This window comes from Polyodon spathula, chromosome 4 (genome assembly GCF_017654505.1).
Source record: "Polyodon spathula isolate WHYD16114869_AA chromosome 4, ASM1765450v1, whole genome shotgun sequence".
Classification (NCBI taxonomy): domain Eukaryota; kingdom Metazoa; phylum Chordata; class Actinopteri; order Acipenseriformes; family Polyodontidae; genus Polyodon; species Polyodon spathula.
Window position 1 is genome coordinate 59,736,774 of NC_054537.1, and position 23,543 is coordinate 59,760,316.

General features: G+C 39.6%; 1 protein-coding gene across 4 annotated transcripts in view; it reads left to right on the top strand.

Moving 5' to 3' along the window:
* The window catches only part of galnt1 (UDP-N-acetyl-alpha-D-galactosamine:polypeptide N-acetylgalactosaminyltransferase 1), a 235,325-nt gene that overhangs the window by 186,381 nt on the left and 25,401 nt on the right, over positions 1–23,543 (top strand). For all 4 annotated transcript variants that reach the window (XM_041248207.1, XM_041248209.1, XM_041248208.1 and 1 more), the window contains 3 exons: positions 7,629–7,799; positions 14,068–14,185; positions 15,750–15,930. In XM_041248207.1, coding sequence (XP_041104141.1) covers positions 7,629–7,799; positions 14,068–14,185; positions 15,750–15,930 — 470 coding nt within the window. The remainder of the gene's footprint in view (positions 1–7,628; positions 7,800–14,067; positions 14,186–15,749; positions 15,931–23,543) is intronic.

Genomic DNA, 23,543 nt, shown 5'->3' on the forward strand with positions numbered 1-23,543 from the left:
GAAGGTTCTTTTAATATCTTAGGGGAAAAATCTTTTCTGTAGTAATTGTTGTGCAAAGCACAGCTCACCCCAGCAAGGCACAGGCCTCCGTTCTTGTTTTGCTGCTCTTTTGTGGTTGTGGGAATTCTTTGTGTATCCTCCTCATCTTCAAGCATGGCTACACTAAAGGGACTTCACTTCCCTGAAGGCTATTGAAAACCTGATGAGATCCTCAGCTAAACTGTTCTCAATTTGCTGCAGTAGACATCCACTTCTCTCAGTCTGCCTCTTCACAATCCTATCCTCCATGACCTGTCAAGCAATCAGTTGCTCGATTAGAAAAATCCAGGAATTTCCTCCCCACTCTGCTCTGGGGGGGGGGGGGGGGGGGGTTATTTTGAACCCGCTGGCTGCACTAAAGGGCATGAAGCATCAGCTCAGTGAGCTTCTGTAGCTGCAAAGTAGCAATCCCTTGAGGTAACGTCTGTAAGATGGAGATTAGATCGCGTCCCCATGAGTGAATGACCGCGGCCTTTTCCCTGATCCCTGTCATTACATTGGTTTGTTTTTGAGAGCTGAGGAACTAGGGATGTTTGTTTTCATATCAGGCTGCAGTGTCAACAAGGGGAACAACTGGCAGCCATGGGAACATGAACTAGAAATATCTGGAGCTCGGATGTACTTAAACAGTAAAACTCTGACTGGGTACTGACATTGGAGCAAGCTGGTCACAACTGCTTACTGCAGGTTGTAGTATTACTATAGTATTCTTACAGAGAATGCCATTGAAAACTGCCTGTTACATCTAGTACATTGCTCCAAACAATTAAAGGATATTCAGAGATGTTGCAAATCTCCGAATTTTGTATTTAAATAGTTTCTCTACACTCCTTGAATGACATTGTAAAGTCTTTAGAAGGGTGGTGGGAATTACTTTACTGCAGGATTTTTTCATTTTGTAATCTGTAAAGTTGCTGCTGCCACTTTATTACATAACTTAAATGCACCCCTTCTGCAGCATTGAGCTTTGTTTTGAATGCAAAGCAGTGGTCACTGTGACCTGTAAATATATGCTAGCTTGACCACCTTACAGACCAGAGCCCAGTTGCGTAAAACACCTTCGGGATCAATCGATAACTATAAAATGCTCAATAGTGCTTAATGTAGAAATACTAAAAGAAATGTAATGTTTTTCAGGGCTAAACGTGAACACAATAAGTACTTGCGTGTGTGAGGACACTCTATTTCGCTTTTGGCTACATCTTGAACTGTCCATCAAATTCTGATGGAACTTTGGATGAGACATAAAACCGAGGTTCTATTGTAATTAACTCTGCTAGCAGCAGTTCCCTTTTAAGTAGGGAATATTAACTATTACAAAATGGGTGTTTCCCTTTAACACCCGAACTGAAAATTATACCGCAGATTTTCGCTAGAGCAGGGTGGCACTGGTGAGGCTCTGCCCCGCAAACATAAAACAGTAGCATGTATATTTACAGACTCGCTGAAGTAAAATATTATTTCAAGCTGTTTTTCTGTTATTAGGCTGTGCTGGTTATGTCCCACCACAGCCTTGTGTGCTGCATGGGAATCCTGCGGCTTGATTAGCCGTTCCTTCCCAGGATCCTAGTATATTGGACTGACTCGCTGCAGTTGGAGTGTATAAAAAAAAAATTTCTGTAAATATTATTGTGTATTTATTACATGTAAATAAATATAAGAATATTTTGTGGACCGTGTGGTTTCAATTTCGTTTCCACCGGTGTGTATATATGTTTTTCTGTTTTTCATTCTTAGAGAGGTAAGTATTGAAAAATTCCGAGCAGCTATTGTAGGCATTCCTACTAGCAGCTCAATGATGTTTTAGTACTGCTTCTGCAGTGTATTACAAAGGCTTTTTTTATTTTAAACAGGCTTTTTCAAATTTTCTTGCACAAATTTAGAATTAGCCAGTGGCTGACTCGCAGGTAGGCATCCCCGTTGATTCAGCACATACAGTAACTGACTCGTCGCACCGATCCTTAGGGACTGAGGTCACTGTTTCGGTGCAGGCTGTTACTGGTTTGGTGTTCTCACTGACTATGCAGTTTAGCCAGTGGCTGACTTGCAAGTGGACATCCGTGCTGACATGCCACTTGCAGTAACTGCTATTTGTCGCCCCTGATCTCGCTTGCGAGTTCAAGGTTACTGCTTCGGTACTGAGTGACAGTTTCATTGCAGCTGTACTATCAGCCTGCATTGAAAGCTGCTGATATCCTATTAAAAATAGGTTAAACAGTACAATCCAGTTGTAACATACTGGTTACAGATACTGTATACTGCGCCAGCCCTGTTAAAGTAAATACTGCATACAGGAGCTGCAGATCCCACTTGTTCTCACAGTGGTGTTGCTGCATGAACAGTCACGGTCAGCCTCGGGTGGCCTAGAATGGCAAGGGGGGCTTGGGGAGGTGTAAGCCCCATTGCACACTAATGTTCCTACAGTACTGTCTTTAACCATGCCTGTCCCCAGCCTGCCTATCTAGTACCAAGCAGGCCTTATTGACAGTCCGGACAGTCTAGCGTGCTCAGCTTTTACTGTACAGTTTTACTATACATTGCTGGTTATTTGCATAATGCCAGGATTATTATTAAATCTAACTTGCCTGTCTAGTACCAGACAGGCCTTGTTGACTGTCCGTGATATTCTTTGAGTGCTTGATGCAAAAGCAGCTATCTCCTTTGTGTCTGTGTTATCCTTTTTTTCGGCTTCTATCGATCTCACTCGGCCATTGAAAGATTTTCTTTGCTTTTTCCGGTGAAAAAACAACTAGAGACCTGTGCTTTATGTCTTTTTGATGAAATCGGACAGGGTCCGACATCAGACTGGAAAGGGAAAATTGTAATGTCGGACCTGGTCAGGGTTAACAAACTGAGCCAGCAACTGTACATTTCTTCTGTGCAATGCTTGCTATTGCATTCTACCTGCATTTTATCCCGGTGACACCTGCAAAGCCAGCCTGCTTGTGGACAAGCAGATGCTGTTCCTGCCTGAGGCAGCAACACGCAAGGAGGCACTGGTAAACCGCTTCTGTGCGTTTGTGTGCATTCTCCATTCGAACGTTGCAGAAACGTTCTCCTGCAGCTCTACAGAGTGCTCTGCATCTCTCCCCTATACAGCGCTCTTCCCCATCGCCCTCTCATAGAGAGTTGGCTCATTCTCGTCCCATGGCTTTGTGCCAAGTGAGACCCAGTACCCGGGAATAGATACGCTCTGGGAAGAAGTTTTCTCCACAGGCACACGTGCCTGGTGGTGACAAAGATGCTCCATTCCTTTTGGTTCCGGCCTGCTCCGACCAGTGTTCTCTTCCCAGTATGGTACCAAGCAGGCCTTATTGACAGTCCTGTTACCGTCTTCAGCAGCTAAGACAGCAACTGTACATTCTTCTGTACCTTGCTTTCTATTGCATATGCCTGTGTTTTATCCCTTTGCCAGCAGCTTCAGGGACCAGCACAGCCAGCTGCGCCTGCAGCCAGACCGCCTCCTGACGCAGAGGCATGAGCCTCAGGCCAAGACACAGGGTGAGCAGGGTCCAGTGCCATTTCTCAGGGAGCCATCTGAAGTATTGGCATCGGTGCATGAGAGACATCTGAGTGTTTACTACTGTACAGACTGACTACTCACTGCAGTTCAAGCACAGCCCCCCCTCTCAGGATGTGACTGCAGCATCAGTCACAGACCCAGAGGACACAGCTGTGGTGTCTCGGGAGGTAGCAGCTCTGCTGCAAAAAAGGCTATTTATATGGTACCCCCCCTCCAATTGGAGTTCTACTTCATGCTGAAGTGGGATGATGGCCTCAGACTAATCCTCGATCTCAGGCAGGTCAACCTGTTCTGAGTCAAAGGAGGTTAAGCCAGGCAACTGGTCTTCAAAGTAGATTGCTAAGATGCTTACTTCCATATCCCCGTGCAAACCGGTGCATGATTACCTGCGGTTCTCTTTTTAGGGAACAGTGTACGAATTCAAGTTTTGCCATTTGACCATTCTCTCTAGCTCTCCATGCCTTTCGATGCGCAGGGAAGCTATCCTGGCCCCTTTGCGACTCAAAGGTATCACGGTTTGGGAGAGTAGAGATGGATATTGCCTCCCAGGAATCGATCCATTGTCCCCGTTGGTTCTCCATAACAGGAGCCGGGTATCCATTGGTGATAGATGCCTTGGCACACCAGTGGCCGAGGCAGCTGCTGTTTGCCTCCTGCCGCTTACCATGCTCCCGCTGTGTCTGGAGAAATCCCACAGGACCCCAACCCAACGAGACTGCAGCTCTGGGTCTGGCCTCTGAACAGCTGCATTGATACCCTACAAAACGCCAGGGCAGCATCTACTCGTTCCCACTATGGTTACAAGTGGAGTGTGTTTCCTAATTGGTTTTTGGCTCGTGGGTTCGAACCCACGACATGCCTTACTGCAACTTTTACAGAACCTTTTTGATGAGGAGGAACTCCCCTCTACTCTAAAGGTCTATTTGGCAGCCATTTCGGTGTGCCAAGTAAAAATTTATTCAGTCTCCCCAGGAGCTCATTTCATGGCAGGGCAATTCAAAAAAGAAAGAAAAAAAAAAAAGCATCCACCGGCTTAGGCCACCGGCAAAGGATTTAGTTCCTCGTTGGAGGTTAAATGTAGTACTTTTTGTACTGACAAAACCTCCATTTGAGTCCATGCGTTCAGCTGGGCTGAAATTTGTGTCTTTCAGGACAGCTTTCTTGTTTGCAATAACCTCCGCTATGCGGGTGAGTAAAATGCAGGCATTCTCTTTATCGAAAGCCTGTCTAATTATTTTCAGAGGCCAGAACGAAGGTCACCCTTCGTACTAACCCAGCTTTCCTGCCGAAAACCATCTCGGTTTTCCACATTACTCATTCAGTGGAATTGGAGGCTTCCATCCCCCTCTCTTCCATTCTGACAAGGAGAGCCAGCTCCATATGCTTTGACCAGTGCGCGCATTAGCATATTATGTGGAGAGGACTAAAAGCTGGAGGCAGTCGGAACAACTGTTTGTTTGTTACCGGACTAAGTCCCAGGGACAGGCTCTGTATAAACAATGTCTGTCCAAATGGATAACAGGTCACTGGCCATTCCACCAGGGGTCAGGAGACTTCATGGGTTTTGTTCCAGGGTGCATGTATTCAGGAAATATGCAGTGCAGTGAGTTGGCTAAATACCATACATTTTCCATGTTCTGTCGGCTGAATGTCTTGGACCCGCAGAGTCCTGGATTGGCACAAGAGTACTGAGAGTGGTTTCCAGTTCACCCTCACAACAGTTTTCAGTTTAGTGGAATACTGTTTGTAGCACAATGTGGTTTTGGTTGGCTTTGTAGCTCAGTGTTGTATACCATGTCCTTGTGACAGATTGGATGTACTCAAAGAACATTAAAGGTGAGTCCATATCAATGTTTTATTCCAGATTGCTGGTATTTTGATTTATAGACACAAGGCGGCTTCAGCTTGGCTTTGTAGGTTATTGAGGTATGTTCCATGTCCTTGCGACAGCTTGACTATACTCACCCATTTTGTAACGGATAATATTCCCAACTTGAAAGGGAATGTTGGGTTATTATCATAACCCTGGTTCCCTGAAATAGGAATATTAACCATTACAATATTGGCGTTTCCCTTTAAGACACTGTGGCAAAGTGGATAGTGAGGGGATGCGGTGCAGGAGTGACAGGCAGACAAAGGTAATCCAGTGAACAAGTGTTTTTATTTATTTTCCAGGTCTGGTGACCGCAAAATAATAAATCCCCGGTAGTACACAACAATGTGTACCGGGCACAGTCCCGAACAAAACAAACACACGGTTTCCGGATAATGCTGACCCTTTGCGACAGCTCCGGAAGTGTGCTTTAACTGTCTAAAGTGAGAAAACAGACAATTAACGAGACAGACACAATAACACACAACACATATTTTTCACTCTGCGAGAGCTCCTCTCTCAGTCCTTCTCTCTCCCACCATTTAACACAAACGAAGGAAAAGATCAGCGTTACCCTGGCCCCTATATGTAATCCCGCATGACATCTAGGTAAACGGTTGCAGCTGCCTTATTACTTGCAGCTGCCCTTCGTTTACCTTTCAGGTCAATACAGTCTTACAACAGTCTCTCGCTTCTTTTCAGGCTGACTGACTTCCCGGTCCTGGAAACGAATCGTCAGGCCAGCCCTTCCAGATACTTCTCCCGTTCTTTAGCACCCTCACAGGTCGGGAGGGAGATTTGTCACCAGAACTCATTGTATTTCTTTCACAGACACCCAAACTGAAAACTCTATACCAAAAGATTTTCGCTAGAGCAGGGTGGCACTGCTGAGGCTTATCTTTCAAAGATTGTGACTATGAACGCCGCAACCCCGAAGTTAATGGTTAATATTCCTATTTCAGGGAACCAGGGTTATGATAATAACCTAACGCTGTTGATGCATAGTTCACCCGCTAGTCTGTAAGTTGCTTTGGTTAAAAGCATCTGACCAATTAATAATAAGTTAGCGTATCTAAATCATTGTGACATATTTTTGCTTCTTCAGTTACAAAAGAACATAAAAAGATTACAAACGAGACAAAGCCACTCAGCCCACTTTTTCAAGTCAGGTCTTAAAGGACCCCAATGATTCAGCATCAACAACGTGACTCGGTAACCCATCCCATATCCTCACCACTCTGTCTTAAGTCTATCACCACTTAATTTCCAACTGTGATCCTGGTTTCTGTTCTGCACTCCAAGTATTGGTTAGGCTTAACTTTGACAACTCCTTTTAAGATTTCAATCAAGACCCCACGCAATTATTCTTTGCTCAAAGCTAAGCAGATTCCTTTAAACCATGGGATTAGCCTGGTCTGATAGGTTGAGGAAATAAAGGCCGTCTCCACTTGGATTGAATGCTTTTATGACTAGAGATTTGTTGTAAAAAGTTATTCTGCATACTGTAAATGTGTAGCTCATTGGAGCCTAATACTATTTCACAGTACTGACACAAGATTGAAAAAGTTTTCTGCTGTATATCTGATAGGTTGAGGAAGTAAAGGTTTTGGTTATAAATTGATATTCTATATGGGGTGATGCAAGGCTTTGTGACCTACTACTTAATGGTACTGATACCTATTTTTGGTTATTTCTATCCTTACATTTCTATAGACATATATCTGTCTTTTTGTAATAGCCTTTTATATGTCATTCACAAGCTGCAAAGCCTATTTTATAAACAGAATGGTCTTGAAACCTCACTGCCGCCAATCTTATCATGCTTTCACACTGACCCACTATAAGGATTTCAGCACATCATTGAATTCAATAAAAAAAATAAACCCGAAAATCATACCTTGTATTTCTCTTTCTGGCCTTGGCTGCCCCATTGAACAAGAGGTAACCCGACTGATAACAAATAATGTCCAACCATTGTTACATTTCACCAAAGTGCCCTCTTCAGCTGAATGAAACCTGTGTACGCTTGCCGAATACAGTGCCATTGAATTAACCCCTTCCTAAATAATTCGAGATTTATTTATTAACTCTTCTAACCATTTGTATTTGTTTTTATTGAGTTATTTGTTTGTTTTGCTTCATTTATCAAAGCTTTGTTAGAAAAGAGCTAACCCTCTCCCCCCACCCCCGCAGGAGGACAGTGGTGTGCCCCATTATCGATGTGATCAGCGACGACACCTTCGAGTACATGGCAGGCTCAGACATGACATACGGAGGGTTTAACTGGAAGCTGAATTTCCGCTGGTATCCCGTGCCTCAGAGAGAAATGGACAGAAGGAAAGGAGACCGGACCCTTCCTGTAAGGTAAAGAGACAATCACTAGCGTCCCAGCTTCCCTGATGTCTTCTAATTTGAGAAATACATACACAAATACTTAAGTCAGGTCAGGTGCTAAGTACTACTTCTATTGCCGGATAACGTCACTTGCCTAATTCCAACCAGAAAGTATGGTAGCTTAAAACTGGGGGGATAAGGGTAAAACCTGCAGCTGCTACACAGTATCAATTTGAGTTCCTCGTGAGAGAGAGAGAGACCGGGAGTGCGTTCAATGAGCAAAGCACCCCAAGGCATTACGTGGCTTTTTCTATTGAAGAATGTGCATGCAGCGAGCGCTTCCTAACAGCAGCAAGTCAAGCTCAGAGCTGCCTCACTGGAGGCTCAAAATGGCCGACCTGCATTATCAGTGTGGTGGCTGCAAACGGATTATTTTTAATATGGCTTTGTACAACCAATACCTGTGTAAAGTGCTATTTGTTGTCATTTTAACTTTTTAAAACTGATTATGGCATTTTTTTTTAGAGTGACTATTGTATTAGATATGCACTATTTATAACTTGACAAATCTGACTCGCGCATCAAGATGTTAAACCAAAACAAGTGTCAGTAACTTTATTAGTAATTACTTTAAAAAATAAAGAAATTGTACAGAAATTGCAAAGCCCGCTTAAGCAACTGTTTTAATACACAGAGATTTCTTGCCTGCTATTGTGAAACTGTTCGCCCCTAACAGACTCGGTAACTGCTGGCCTAGGTTAAGAGTGCCACGAGAGAGCGATCTGCTTATTGAACGCATCCCTGGTCAACGGTGCTGATGAATTGTATTGGTGGTGCCGTAGGGTGAACCTCTATACACCCATCACAGTGTTTGGGTTGGGGCGCTCCTGTCTTCCTTGTGCTCATTTGTAACCTCATGGCACTGGCTGAAAACTGGTTTGAAACAAAATGCTGCTAGATCATGTAATATAATACAAGTCTTCAGCTAGCTAGAAATGGTTGAGATCCCAACAGGTCCTATCTTTTTAAAAATCTTCCAATAACTAAATGCTAAACATCCACTCCCTCGCAGTCATCATATTCATAAGCTGTTTTATTCTGAGGCTATCATCCCCATTAGACTGACAGAATCATCAGTGCACATCTGTGTACTCTGAATTTTAAAGAAGGATCAGGGAGGAAAGCAAATGGAAACCTCTGGGGTTGTTTGATCTGTCATACTCAACATCCACATAGGCATGCAGGAGTCTCCTCCTTAATTGTCTTTATGCTTGTAATGTGAGTAACCTGTATTATTAAATAGGAGTAAAATAACAGATATGGGGTGGGGGTAACAAGCAAATAAGAACTGTACATAAATGTTGCTGTGCTTTACAGAATTGCCATACGTTTCATAGCAGTGTTGCTCAGCAGCACGGGTTTATCAGATGCAAAGCAATTCTGCAAAATAGCTTCCTGAAGGTGTATCACACTGTGCTGGGAACCTGGCAGGACTGCATGCTTTGTTCCCTGAAGTTCTTCATTTAAAACTAAGAGCCTGTTTATTTTATCCCCCTCTGTTGAAGACCATGTGGAAAATCTATCTGCTGATCAAATTAATCGCTGTGTCTCTACGGTACAGAGATAAGGGGATGCTATTTCCAGATGGTTGATTTTCCCTTAATGATGTACAGAAATTGTGTTTGAATGGAGTTGCTTAACAGGGACAAAGAATACATTTACTTTTAATACACAATTGTACGACCATATCACTTTTAAGAGAGTAATTATTGTTTTTGTGTGTGTTTTATTTTCTACATTCTGTTACAAAAATGTAGCACCCCCAATATTTTAGAAAGTTACTTCCCTGTTTAGCATTCTATTTACTGTTTAGTGTGCTGTGTAAGATTCTCTGTTGTTTCTGCTTTGATCATTATAATTACTTGCTGTTGTGGAAGGTGCGGAAGCATATCAGTGGTGCCGATTCTTCACTGTACAGCTCATCACTAATACAGTATGCTTCCCCACCCCACTTTAGAATATCAGCCTTAGAAAAATGTTCCTCTAAAATACCACTTTTCACAAGTGTTTTTCTTGTTAAAAAAAGATAATTAAAGATTACCTAGCCTTAAAAATACAATGTATCACCCACTGTAGCAAGTACGTGCCTATTTTGTCTCTCAGACCCCGTTCACACTACTGGGCTGGCCCAGGACCGCCTCAGGGCCTCCGCATATTTAGGTCTGCATTTGCAATTTAAGGCACCTTTGAGCGTTCACATATGTGTGACAGAAAAGCAGGCCTAAAATGTGGTGATTTTTTTTTTTTTTTTTTTTTAATGGAACGATAGCCTGCACTCAGAGTGGAAGAGTTTCCAGATTGGAAGTGTTTCCTTGATTTGTAGCAGATGTTTCTTCTTGTAATTTTTTCATCTTTTTTCTTTTTTGTAGTTTTTTCTCAATGCAGCACAGTAGCAAATTTATGGTATATATATATATATATATATATATATATATATATATATATTATATATATATATATATATATATATATATATATTCTCAATACTGAACTTAGTGTCACGACATTACAGTGTGTAATGGGGTGAGGGTCCGAGCTTAACATTCATTCCAGTAAACATTCATATAATTTACACGACACAAGTTTCTTCTCAGTTATATGTATTTGTTTACAAACACGGTTGTTAAACTATTATATTGTTTTATTCATTATTATTATCATTGTCATTATTATTCTGTAGTCCCTATCCATTACAAGTAAGACTGAACATCACCATTACTCCTTCTCTTGGAAGATTACTGAACATATGGCTATACCAAAACCAGTAGCTACGGCAACTTCATTAAGGGAAGCGCCCCAATCTAATATAGCAATATACCATCATCTATCAAATACATAATAAACTAATGCTCTGTCGCCAGTAGAATAACATTAACAATAATAATCACAGTAACAGGCATTGAAATGTTAGTGAAAATACAAATTGTTACATTTCAAATTCTAAGCAAGTTACAAGCTTACTAGTGCCATTAATCAATAAAACTTTTTTTTTTTTTTTTTTTACTTCAAATAGTTGACTGTTAGTTCAACTCAGAGTTGTTCTTGTTGTTCATCCAGATGGCTATTGTAAAATGGAGCTGAGCACAGAAAAGAATCCCAAGTTTGCTGCTGTTTATGTTTTCTTTCATTCAGTTTGTTTAGCGCTTCCCATGTGTTCTACATTCTCGTCTGCGAGTGTAATCTACAGCCTTGCTGCATGAAGCACAAAACAGCACATTACCATCGACGTAAAATTTGTCTTTAGGGGTGATTGTTATTATTTTTAACATCTTTGAGCAGCTCTGGATACTGACTGAAGTACACTGAAGCCTCATTCAACACTGAACTTGAATACCAGAAGCAGTTTTATTAGACAAGTATGTTTATATAAATTTAAAGCAAAGTTGCCTGTGTTAATGTTTATATATGGAACGTGTGTTGATTTGGTTATTGTCAAACGAACAAAAAAAAGCAGTGCTTGTTTTTGCCCCTCCTCAAATGTAAAACAAAAACAATCTCCGACATCACAGAAAATCTGTGTTTTTCCATGTTGTCATAGAACATTACAAACAGTAACAAAGAAGGCAGCCATTTTTTGGAGTCGTTGATTCCAGGAAAGTGCTATGTTACTGTGGTTTGGGGTGTATTTGAATTTAATTACATGACACAAGACAAAAACGAGGGGCCAGAGGACATAGTTGAAAATTAAGTGGAGATAGACTTATAATGGAGCAGCCAAGTTAAAACAGATGTTGTCACCTAGCTTTTAAGTGTTGAAAACACAAGATACCTATCAACTTTAATGAGGCCACAGAGTTTCCATAATAAAACTCTTCTTTTTTTTTTAATCATAGTCTTTAGCTAGAGATTGAAGCGCAGTATAATTGTATTCACCCTATATATAAAAACAAGTAGCTTGAAAGTAAAAATGGGTGAACTAATTAACAACCCTCAGATAAGCTTCAGCTTATACCAGCACAGATCGGTGAGTCATCTTTTAGGATTGTTGTGCTTTCAATGACAGGCAGGGGATTAATTGCACTTGAGATGAGTGCTAGATTCCAGTGCATGGGTTTCTGTTTTCTGTGTGTAAAGAACATGTAAAGACCAGGATAGCTTTTGTGAGTAGTTCCCTGGTGATTGATTAATATATTGCACTCTGTGCTAGTCTGCCACTTCTCAGGATACACCTCGCTGAAACAATAGACCACTTTGAGATGTTGAAACCCAAAGTAGTTTCAGCTGCAGCCACAAGTTGACTCCCTCGTTGAATGTGCTTGTGTCCTGTTGACTTTACTGTGATATAAATCTTTTGGTCTTTTTTTTTTCAAATTCAGGATATGCAAATCTTTCAAACACATTGCTGTAGATAAATTGCTGCGTCCTGGTTCTGTAGGCCACATGGTCTCATTGCACTTACGCCATTGGAGTGATTTGTTATTACAACACATGACGTAATTAGGTACCAGGAAGCAGCAGCCACTTTCATTCAAACATCTACTTATCCAAAACAAAGTAGGTCTGGTGCTCTCCCCTGGGTCCAGGAACTGCTCTTCAGTTCCTGTTGCCTGCCATAGACATCTATAATACAGGCTTGATCACTCAGAATGTCTCTTATGTTTGTAAGCTCCAGCATCATCCAATACAGAATGGTGTATTGCCAGCAAAACAAAAGGTACTGTAACTTGATTCAAAGTTTCTAGGCAGCACTGGCTCTTTCTTCTGTTAAGACACTTTGGCTGAGCTCACCCATGTTACATACTGTATATCTATGGCAGCTAAAGAACAGCTCCTGAATGCAGGTGACTTACCTAAAATGTAATAAAGACAATTGCAAAAAGAATCATTGCAAACATCTTAAAAACTTTAATAATCCTTTACAATGCAATGTTCAGCTACACTGCCTCTTGTGACCTACAGTATGGTGGTAAATACAAGTGCCTTAGAATCCTGTTACCCATCAGTGACCAGTTTCATTGTTTGAATTTATGACAGTGTTAGAAGTTTTGGATGAATTTCATTGTTCAGTGTTCCCCACAGCAACCGTATGGAGCTGGCCTCTATTTTCATGAGAGTTGTCTGACTTCATCACTGTTGTCTCTATTAACCCTCCTATTTATGTTCAGAATTTAGGTACATCTGTTATATTTTGGGTCATATTGACCCGAAGCAATTTCAAAACTAATTTAAGCAGCCTTAAATTGATTAAATGTTTTTATTTGCAAATGTTTTACATTTTTTTATGCTCTTAGTCCAGCAGCTGTGGGAAAACTTCTTTGGCTGCCAGCCTAGGGGCTCCATATTTTGAAATGTCTCTACCAGTGAGATGCTGTTGCAATACTGACAGAGAAAATTAGGCTGATATATATTGTTTGTTTTTTTGTTTATAAATATCTCCAGACAGGTGCAGCCATTTCCAGAAATAATACAAATATAATAATAATAAAATAACAAATTAAAGAAGTTTGTTTTATTCCTGCACACAAATCTACAAAGATAAGTGCCACGGGTCACAGTGACCCGAAACATCTTATTTGTATACGTGACCTGTTCTAAAAAAAAAAAAAAAAATAAACATCTAAAAGGTTCTGTTTTCTGTGTATAAGTTCATGACCCCAACTTAAGTCAAAAAGTCATAAAATATTATACAGAAAATGAAAAGAAAAATAGCATTTAAGCTAATTGGAAACTAGAGTCGGGTCAAGTAAACCTGAAACCTAATAGGAGGGTTAAATGTGCACAAACATAAAGAAACACAGATGGGTAGGTGAAGCTCGCCTGTGGTCTTGGCTTAGCATGAATATTTATTTGATCCGTATTCCCAATTGTTTTAAATTAGTTCCTTAGCTGTTCTTTCTCTACCATTGAAAACTTAGATGCTACAACTTACAGGAGAAAAGTTTGGGAACAAGAAGAGGCTGTTCAGGCCATCACTGCTTGTCCCTTCCTAGCACACCATTTCTTCTTACTAAGGGGGTATCATTCTCCTAGTTTTTACTACTTCACCTAGTAGGCTATTCAGTGGCTTTACTTCCCTATTCTACACATAGTTTTACCTTTTATTAACCTTATCTATACAAGGTAGGACCTGCCCTCATAGCTCATGCCATGAAATCCTGGGATCAGCCTTGTTTCCCTTCTCTGTCTCCTGTTTTTTGTTTTTTTTGGTGAGGTGACCCAAAGTAAACCCTAGTTGGGGTTATTGAGAGTGTTTTGACTGTGAGGGAAGCCTATGCTGATCTCTACCATCTGATTGCAGGACCCCCACTATGGCAGGAGGCCTTTTCTCCATAGACAGGGACTACTTCCAAGAAATCGGGACTTACGATGCAGGCATGGATATCTGGGGAGGAGAGAACCTTGAAATTTCCTTCAGAGTGAGTAGGAGTTTCAGGATCTATTTACCCCCCCCCCCCCCCCCCCCCCATCAAATTTGACAGCATTGTTTCTTAAACTAACATCACACACAGTTGTAAACTCTCTTTTTGTCACTGATGCCCGATTTACTGTCTGAATCAATACGATATATTATCGCTGTCTTTTTTTGGATTATATTAATAATTTGATGTGCGTTTTGTAAAATGCTTGAACAAAGACTTTAATAGAAAAATGTAATCCTTCTATGAGTGTAGTCATGAGTGCAGTCTGGCAAGCTAACTTATGATTTAAATCCCAATTCTAGGCATTAATCTACAGATCATTACTGGTTACTTGTGATATTTTCAAGGTTTTTTTTTTTTTGTTACTGGGACATTTCTTCAATGAAATTCTTAAAGATGAACTGGCTTAGATTTTTACTTCTATAAATGTAATTGTTGTGCTTTTTAATTGCATTTAGAGAACCACTTATCCTATTCTCATGAGCCATGGTGCAGACATTCTTTAGCTCATGTTATTGTTGGTATCAGAATTTTGGGAAATAAGGAGATGTCTGCAAATTTCTATGTTACATCTGCAAAATCTGAAATGAAATATTGTCTTCAGCACAAAATATTGAGAGAATAAGATCCTGGGTATATAAAGAGGTGTCTGTCTGTATCTAGGCTAAGTAATTAGGAGGCTGGATTTAAAAGTCCCTGTCCTTGATAGAAGATTGTCACATTATCCCCACTCAGCCCCTAGTGGGGATGCTCTCTTAGCATGTGACAGATGTCTTGAAACAGTCAGCCTTGGCCTCTATACAGTATTACTATGAAGGAGATTGCTCCCAAAACCATGAATAGTACCCATACTCTAGGCGATAGGCGATCTATGCATGTTAGCCTAATGTGCAGAAGGAGATTATTTAGACTTTATTGATTTGGTATTTTACTGATCTGTCAATCTTTGGGCATGTTTTATTCAAGCCTGCAGACAGATCATCTCTTTGTCATTAGCATTGGATTAATGTCTTTTTGAGTAATTTCTGTTTTTCAATATATGTTAGAAACAGACTCTTTTTTTTTTTATAGAAAACTGTGTGCCTTTTTCTTAATTAAGAAAAAACCTAAGCTCAAATAAGCTCAGCTAAGCCTTTTCTAGTAGAAGTGCAATAACATTCGATCTTGTATACAAATGGTTACAGTATATTAAATTGTATGATGAGTTGTAACTCATCGTACCTAGAAAATGTATTAACATTTTACTATACTAGCCATTTAACTTCACTTCAAGGAAGTAGCACATATCTGTAAATTCTGTACTAATTTAATGTGCCACGTTTAGTGGCCTTATTCAAAATGTTGACCTTTATGCATTGATTGGGTCTTTCAGTCTATCTGTCCCCTGCCTGTCAGACTGGCCAAAATGTGGTCCACTTGAGCTGGAGTGAACTCTCAACGCTTGTAACAATATCTCTATTCCTTTGTAGATCTGCCCTATACCGCACATCATTGTGTGTGTGTGTGTGCGCGCGCGCGCGCGTCTTTGTCACTAAGCTGTTGTCTTCCTGTGCGTGTCTAGATCTGGCAATGTGGCGGCACCCTGGAGATCGTGACGTGTTCCCACGTGGGCCACGTGTTCCGGAAAGCCACACCCTACACATTCCCTGGTGGGACCGGCCAGATCATCAACAAGAACAACCGACGTCTGGCAGAGGTGTGGATGGACGAATTCAAGAACTTCTTCTACATCATCTCCCCAGGTGAGCTGGCAGCACCACCGGGACAGTGCATTGCAGCGGCCTTCTCTACAAAACTGTGGAGGGACACAGGGCAATATTATTTGAATACTATAATATTGTACCTTTATAAGTCACATCCCCATGAGAAGCTAGTAGGAGCAGCTAAACTTTAAATTTAGCCTCATGTGGGGAATTACATTGAACATTCTGTATAAGCAGCTTCATTAAAAGATACTTAGGTACTCATCAAAATTCCAGAGAAAAAAACAAGAATATTATTTAAATCATCAAAAGTGAACTTTTAGCATCCTTTTTCAAGGATCCAAAGCAAAAATGAAAGTTCTAATTTCCCTCCTGGACACCAAAAGGTTTGAATTAATGAATTAGAGGTACTCTGCATGCACTTCTTTTGACCTTCAATTACTTATCTGGCTGCGGCTCAGTGTATTAATTCCGTTTCACTCATGAATATATTGTCAAGGTTTGATTTATTTATTTTTTAAACTTTGTTGACTTCCTTTTTCTACTTTTTCGCATAATAAAGCAGCATAGCATTTGAATTTGTACTATGGAGGGTAATTGCTTCTCATCAGCTTGTCTCCAACTAATTTTATGGCCGCTCTAGTGCACTGGGGTTTGTGTATGTCCTCTAAATCACTGCAGGAAGTGTTTTAATAAAAATAAATAAATAAATAACAAGTGATCTGGCGATTCTGTTCCATACCACATCATGAATCATTATTGCTGTGTTACCTGTTTGACAATGTGGGCAATAATTCTTAAACTATCAGTGCACTTGAGCGTCCATTTTGAAAAGAGCTTTGAAACAGACCTTAAAGTTATAAGTGTAAAAAGTTGTCAATATGTTAACAGTGAAAAGAAAAATTACAGGTACATTATTTAAACAGTTGTAGCAACACGTGGAGACGTATAATGCTATATTTTTCAGAACCCCACTACTTCCTCTTTAAACTATGTTCATAACTGTTCGTTGGCTACCGCTAAAAGACCTCTAAAAGTATTACTAACTATTAAGACTGCATTGACAATGCATTCAGAACATATTATACTAATGTTGAGCACTTTGAGCCACAAAATATTCCAATTGTGTTAGCCAGTGGTTTCCTATTATAAAACACATCATCTTGTCTAAATCAGCTCCTTCCACCATCATTTTTGAAAGAGGATTAGTGTCAATAAAATACTTTTTTTTGGCCCATGGCTGCTTTGAAAATGACATTTCTGTAAAGCTGCATATGTCTGTCTTTTGGTAGTTGCTGATATGCTCTGCACAGATGTTGGTGATATGATGCTTCTCCACAGCTCTTTTCTGTAGCATTGTCCTAGAAACTTGAACAGGGAACTGGCTTCAACATTTGTTCCATCAAAAACACAGCGATAAATTAATTAATGACACAGATGCTTCTTTTGGTCAGCTTGTCCTAACCGATGTTAAACAGAATTCAATTAAAGGAACATTTATATAGCGCCTTTCACATAGTCTGAAAGATTGTGACATCGAGTGAATGTAACCAGGACAGCTCAGTTCTCCATATTTCCTACAAAAAAAAAGGTTACGTAACTAGGAAGATTAAAAATGCTAAAAAAAAAAAAAAAAAAAAAAAATCCTTTGGCCCGAGTCTCTAAAACACCGCCAAAGCATCACATTTCTTCTTTTTGGCTTTTTTTGTTCTCGGTCACACAAGAGAAATTTATGAAACCAGAAAGATTGCTGGTGTTAAAACTTAAATTTGGCTAATGATAAAATACATATAAAGAAAAAACGTTTTATAACAAACCAACGTTTTGAGAAGCAAGGATCTTGCAGTAGATAATGAACACCAGAGCAATCGGCAGCTCTTACTGTAACTGTTACTGATTTCAGTAGCTCCACTACAATAATCTGTCACTTTCCTTAATCAAGAAACGAGAAGACAGACAGTACTCATGGAAAAAAGGGTTTGAATTATTTATAGTGCAATTATATTAAAATGTAGGCTGCAGTATTAGGTAATGTATTGGGACCTCTTTCCTGTGGTGTTGCTCCTGGAGACAGTTTGCACCACTTTTTCTCCTAATTACCACCAGTTACAATGCAATAACTAATAGATCCAGAACCCTATGGAAAAGCAGCTGAATTAAAAGTTTCCAAATGCGTCAAGCTCCAATTCTATATTTTGTTCTAGGAACTGCGTACAAGGAATTCAGTTTTTCTGTGCTAATTGTGTGTGTGTTTCTGCTATCAGTATTTTTTTAGCTGGTTGACCAGGTCTTGGTGTGACTTCGCTCAACAGCTAAGTCAGTTGTAGATTGTGTTTTTATGCATGTTGTCATCAAGTATGAATTGAATTGTAAACCAAGCGCTGCAAAACACAAATAAAATCATCCGTTGCATATCCTCCCTAACCGTTTATCTGCAATGATCAGTCTCTTCAGCAACGTTAGTTTATTATTGAACTGAGAAGATTAGTTCAGAGATTGTAAATCCTACCAACGTTTTTGTACACTTGTGTTGTATGTGCTCTGTGTGCTGCCATTGCTGGTAGTGTCACATGAGCTGTTCAGTGTGTTAGTGTAAATAAATCCTGTTCGCCTGCAGGGTGTATCAACTTCAACCTCCATCTCGATCTCCTGCCTGTCACTCAGCAGTGAATGCACGCACCCACATGGCAGACGTCTACTCTGTCACAAGCATACCCTGTATCTTTTTAAATAAGGGATTTACGGGAGCTCCCTAATAAAAGCTGAATCTCAAAACAATAATTGTGTGAATATAGTAATCATTACAGCTGTGTATAATGGTTTTTAAAACAGGATTAATTTATCAGACTTCTTACATATCTGCCCTTGCTCTGGTCCCATGGCAGTTGGATACCCGATGGATTACTGTTGTGCTGCCATGCTGTTTGAGATGCAGCAATATTGCTTTATGCTTCAGCTGAAGAGTAGAATAGAAGGGCAGGGGGGCTACTTAACATTCTGTGCAATGACAATGTTTGGGCAGAGATCCCAACAGCTACGATTTGGCCTTAGCAGCTACTAGTTTGGAGGTTCTGCGATGGCGCTACCTTGAAGGGGTATAATATTACGATTTTTATTAAATAAATATATGATGGATACTCCCTGTGTTTTCCTGTTTATTTTTTTTATGAATTGTTCTTAATACTGTATTTCACTGACAGTTTATGTGGCTGTGACAGGCTGGCGAGTGGACAGAGGCCCATAGACAGACTGCAGTTCAAAAAATATATACTTTTATTACAAAAAACACAAAATACAAGGGCCAAAATAAAGATATTTAAACACAAATAAAACAAAAAGCAAAATTCACAAAAATAAAGGTTTCCAGGCTGGGCAATGCCTTCACTGGATTTAGAAAATTTCAAAACCACAAACACCAACCTGCTTCCTCAGCTCCCTCCTCCTAATGGGAAGCAGAGGTCTCCTTTTATGTCAGGTGGCTGGGCGCTGATTGATCATTAATTATGCTAATCAACTAATCAACCCCAGCTACCTGAACACCATCGACCCAGGCAGGTAGGAATATTTAACCCCATTCCTGCCAATTTCTAAAGGGCAGAGCTGTGCTCTGCCACAGTGGCATTTTAACCGACAAACTAAAAGCTTAGTAACTGGGTTAGGGGTCCTTCAGAAACTGCTGCGCAAATGTCACCTTGCTTATCACGTATTAAAGTAGGAATCACAAATCAAACAAAACACGTGACTCTCCTCAATCAAAAAGATCGAGGTTGGCTTGTCAGAAATATCAAGAGGAATTTACCACAGAATGGACATTCATTAAAAGAATCGAGTGTCTCGGTCTAACGTCTACAGTGAATACTGCCAGACAGACTTCTCTGTGAAACATGGTGGGCGTCATGGCTGTCTCACATTGGTATGAAGAAACACCAGCAATACACAATATCTGACACTCCCATTAGTGTTTGTGCAAATGGGTTTTTAGGTTTAACTTGCTTTAAATAATTAATTAATTATTGAGTATTTCACAGCATTTTATGTTGTGATAGTTGCAGAGTAGTACAAAAAAAGCCAAAAAAAAAAAAAAAAAAAACATTGCTAAATCTTTATTTTGATATTTTTACAAAGTTTTGAGGTTGAATATTTCAGTCCAGGTTTGATAGCACTTACAAGATCTTAAAACACTTAGGAGACTAATATACTAATATTTAAATCCATAATAAATAGAATTCCAAAATTTTAAAAAAGAGAAAAAAAGTGTTGAAGTATAGCATTTGTTATAGCGAAAGGACAATCAAAATGAATGATAAACTATTGGAGTAAGTTAACGAGATGGCATTGAGTAAAAGTAGAATTGCATGTACCTGTTCGTCTCTTGTATGCTGCCTTTGCTTTGTCCTATTCATTAAATAATTAAGACGCAGTTCAAAAACCAAAAATCCCGAATTGAAGCTCTATATTCAAAATCAAGCTGACATGAATCGCTTCAAACTGCACCAAATCTTAATGCAACATGCAAGAATCCTAAACTGTACTTTTATTCCAAATCAACCCGACATGAAAAGTTTGACAGGAAAAAATCATGAGATTCTCAAGTTTTTTGTTTGTTTTTCCTTTAATCAATTTTGCGTGGTTGCTGAACAAGCCAATAAACAGCGTGTCTCGGTGTGGTGTGGCAAATCACCATATAGAGCATTAAGTTTGTCAAGCAACTTTTGGGCTTGCCGGTGATTCAAACCTTTTGCCCTGATGAAATTTATCATTTTCACAACCGTGACCATTATGTGATCCATTTTCAGCACCTTCCCACACAGCGCTTGCTGGTGTAGAATACAGTGGTATGTGTGTCGTTGGTCAATTCACCTCCTGTAGTTTTTTGCACACCAAAGCAACAAGCCCATTTTTTTCACCACACATTGGAGGCACTCCGTCTGTTGTCAATCCAACTAATTTCTCCCACTGTAATTTCATGTTGTGCGCAGACTTCTCAAGCCGTTGAAATGTATCGTTTGTTGTGGTAGTGAGGTGCATAGCTGCAACATCCAAAAGCTCTTGGATAATAGGGAAGTCTGCATCAACACCTCGGATAAAAATAGATAACGTAGCGGTATCAGTAATATCTGTGCTCTCGTCAACAAAAAAAAAAAGGCTACGAAATAGTTTGCTTTTGCTGTGAGCTGATGTTAAGATCAGTAGCCAGGTCATCCACTCTTTCAGTCATGGTATATCTTGAAAGGCTGACATTGGAAAACAGACGCTTTTTCTCAGGACAGACTATTTCTGTGACTTTAAGCATGTAGTCTTTTACAAAAGCACCCTCACAAAAGTGCTTTGACAACTTTGCGATTTTTAGCCCTGACACAAGGTAACTTGCCTTTACTGCCGCATCACTTTTTTTTTGCCCTTTTTAAACATGTTCTGCTGTAAATCAAGGGTTCTTTTTAATTCGGCCAGCTTTGCTTTCCTTTAAACTCGCCATATTTTTCTTTGTTTTGTTTCATAGTGGTGCCTTAAATTTGAATTATTTCATCACCGCAATACTTCCCTTACATACCAAGCAAATGGGGTTTTCCTGCTGCTCTACAAATAAATATTCAGACTCCCACCTTTCCTGAAACAATAATCCAGTTTATATCCAGTCAGAAAACAGTGACAGTGACGTTTTAATCACCATTTTAGTGTTTGGAGCATCTTTTTTGTTGTTGTATGTTTTGTAATTTCTGTTAAATTGGTGTTCAGCCATTTTCTCTTGAGGAGAGATGAAAGGTGTTCCTTTGAAAAGGGGCGGGACTGACAGTGATGTGAACCAATCACATGACAGATGGAGACTTTTGCCCGGTGGTGTAAGGATGTTAGGGCAATAGTTCAATCTGTTTTTCACAGGCCAGAATTTCCAACTACCGATTCATAGGTTGGGTGTGTGTAGAACGAATGGGCACCCTGAGCCTTGGGTGCCAATAAAGGGAGCATGCGAGAACGAGTGTCAGATCAGCCGCTGTATTGGTAACAAATAATCTCAAACAATGTTACTGGCAACAAAAACATTGTTTAAACGAAATTGAAGTACAGATCTGTCTACCAAATGCAATCATTTCGATGCATTCTGTATATTTTTTATTTTTTTATTTCTCACAGATACCTTGTTACCGATGACTCTGTCACAACCATAGGATCCAGCTATAGGATGGGTATCTCAACTGTGCGTGGAATATATGTAATAATGGGCCGCGATGTCTCATGGCATGCACTTTCTAGAAGCTACACCCGGACATTTTATGAAAACCTGTAGTCAAAACAGCGTGTTTATTTGAACATACCAATAGTGCTTACTTTCCGATTTCTTCATATTTTCCCATTATTTCTCTATGTATTCTTTATCGAGATACTTCTTGTGCTGCTTATCATAAAGAATGAGATATTCTGTCCTGCTATAATCAGACGTTCCCCCTTCTTGCCTGTGATATTTGCGTGCAAATTTGAATACAAAAATAGCAGCAAAACATCTGTGTGAAAAAAGCAGCGAATAAACACTGTAGTGTGATTAGCCCTTAAGAATCCTTTGTCATTTAAAGTAAAGCTGTTTCTTGTATTGTTGACCACAATTCTATCCATAATGCATTAAAATGTACTTGTTTCCAGTTGATTTTGTGACCAACATCAACACTGCAAAGCAGATTTAATTTAAAGTTTACATTTTGTAGTCTGCAAGTATTGTACAGTGGAAAATGTCCCCAGTACCACGGTAAACTTGTGGTACTTCAAGGCACATCACAGTACCTCGCGGTTATTGTGTGGTGCAGCTTGAAGAGTAAAATTTGCAAGTAAACAGAGTGCATTTAGAGTGCTTTTAGGAATTGAATGGCTGTCTAACGTTGTTTCTGCCATATATTTGTTTCTCTCTCTCTCTAGGGGTATTGTGTGAGTATGTATGAACTGCATTTTTAAAAATTGTTGATTTGACAATTAAACTACAAATTATATATATATATATATAGAGAGATCTGATAGAGAGAGCTAGAAAAAAAATTTTTTTATGGTATACCATAACGATTGCTACCGTACCTGCTTTGAGAAAAAAAATATTACAATCAAAAACATCTGCTGTTTAAATCAAGGACTATTGCATACCATATATATATATATATATATATATATATATATATATATATATATACACACAGTGCCTTGCAAAAGTATTCAGACCCCTGACCAATTCTCTCATATTACTGAATTACAAATGGTACATTGAAATTTCATTCTGTTTGATATTTTATTTTTAAACACTGAAACTCAGAATCAATTATTGTAAGGTGACATTGGTTTTATGTTGGGAAATATTTTTAAGAAAAATAAAAAAACTGAAATATCTTGCTTGCATAAGTATTCAACCCCTGTGCTGTGGAAGCTCCCAGTTTGCACCGATGAAAGAAATTGCCCTAACGAGGACACAATTACCTTACCATTGGCCTCCACCTGTGAACCATTAAAGTTGCTGTCACATTTTCTGGATAAAAAACCCCACTGTTGAAGGATCATTGGTAAGGCTGTGAATCTGAAGGAAAATGAAGATGAAAGAGCATTCTACAGAAGTTAGAGATAAAGTAATACAAATGCATAGATTAGGGAAAGGGTACAAAATAATATCCAAGTGTTTG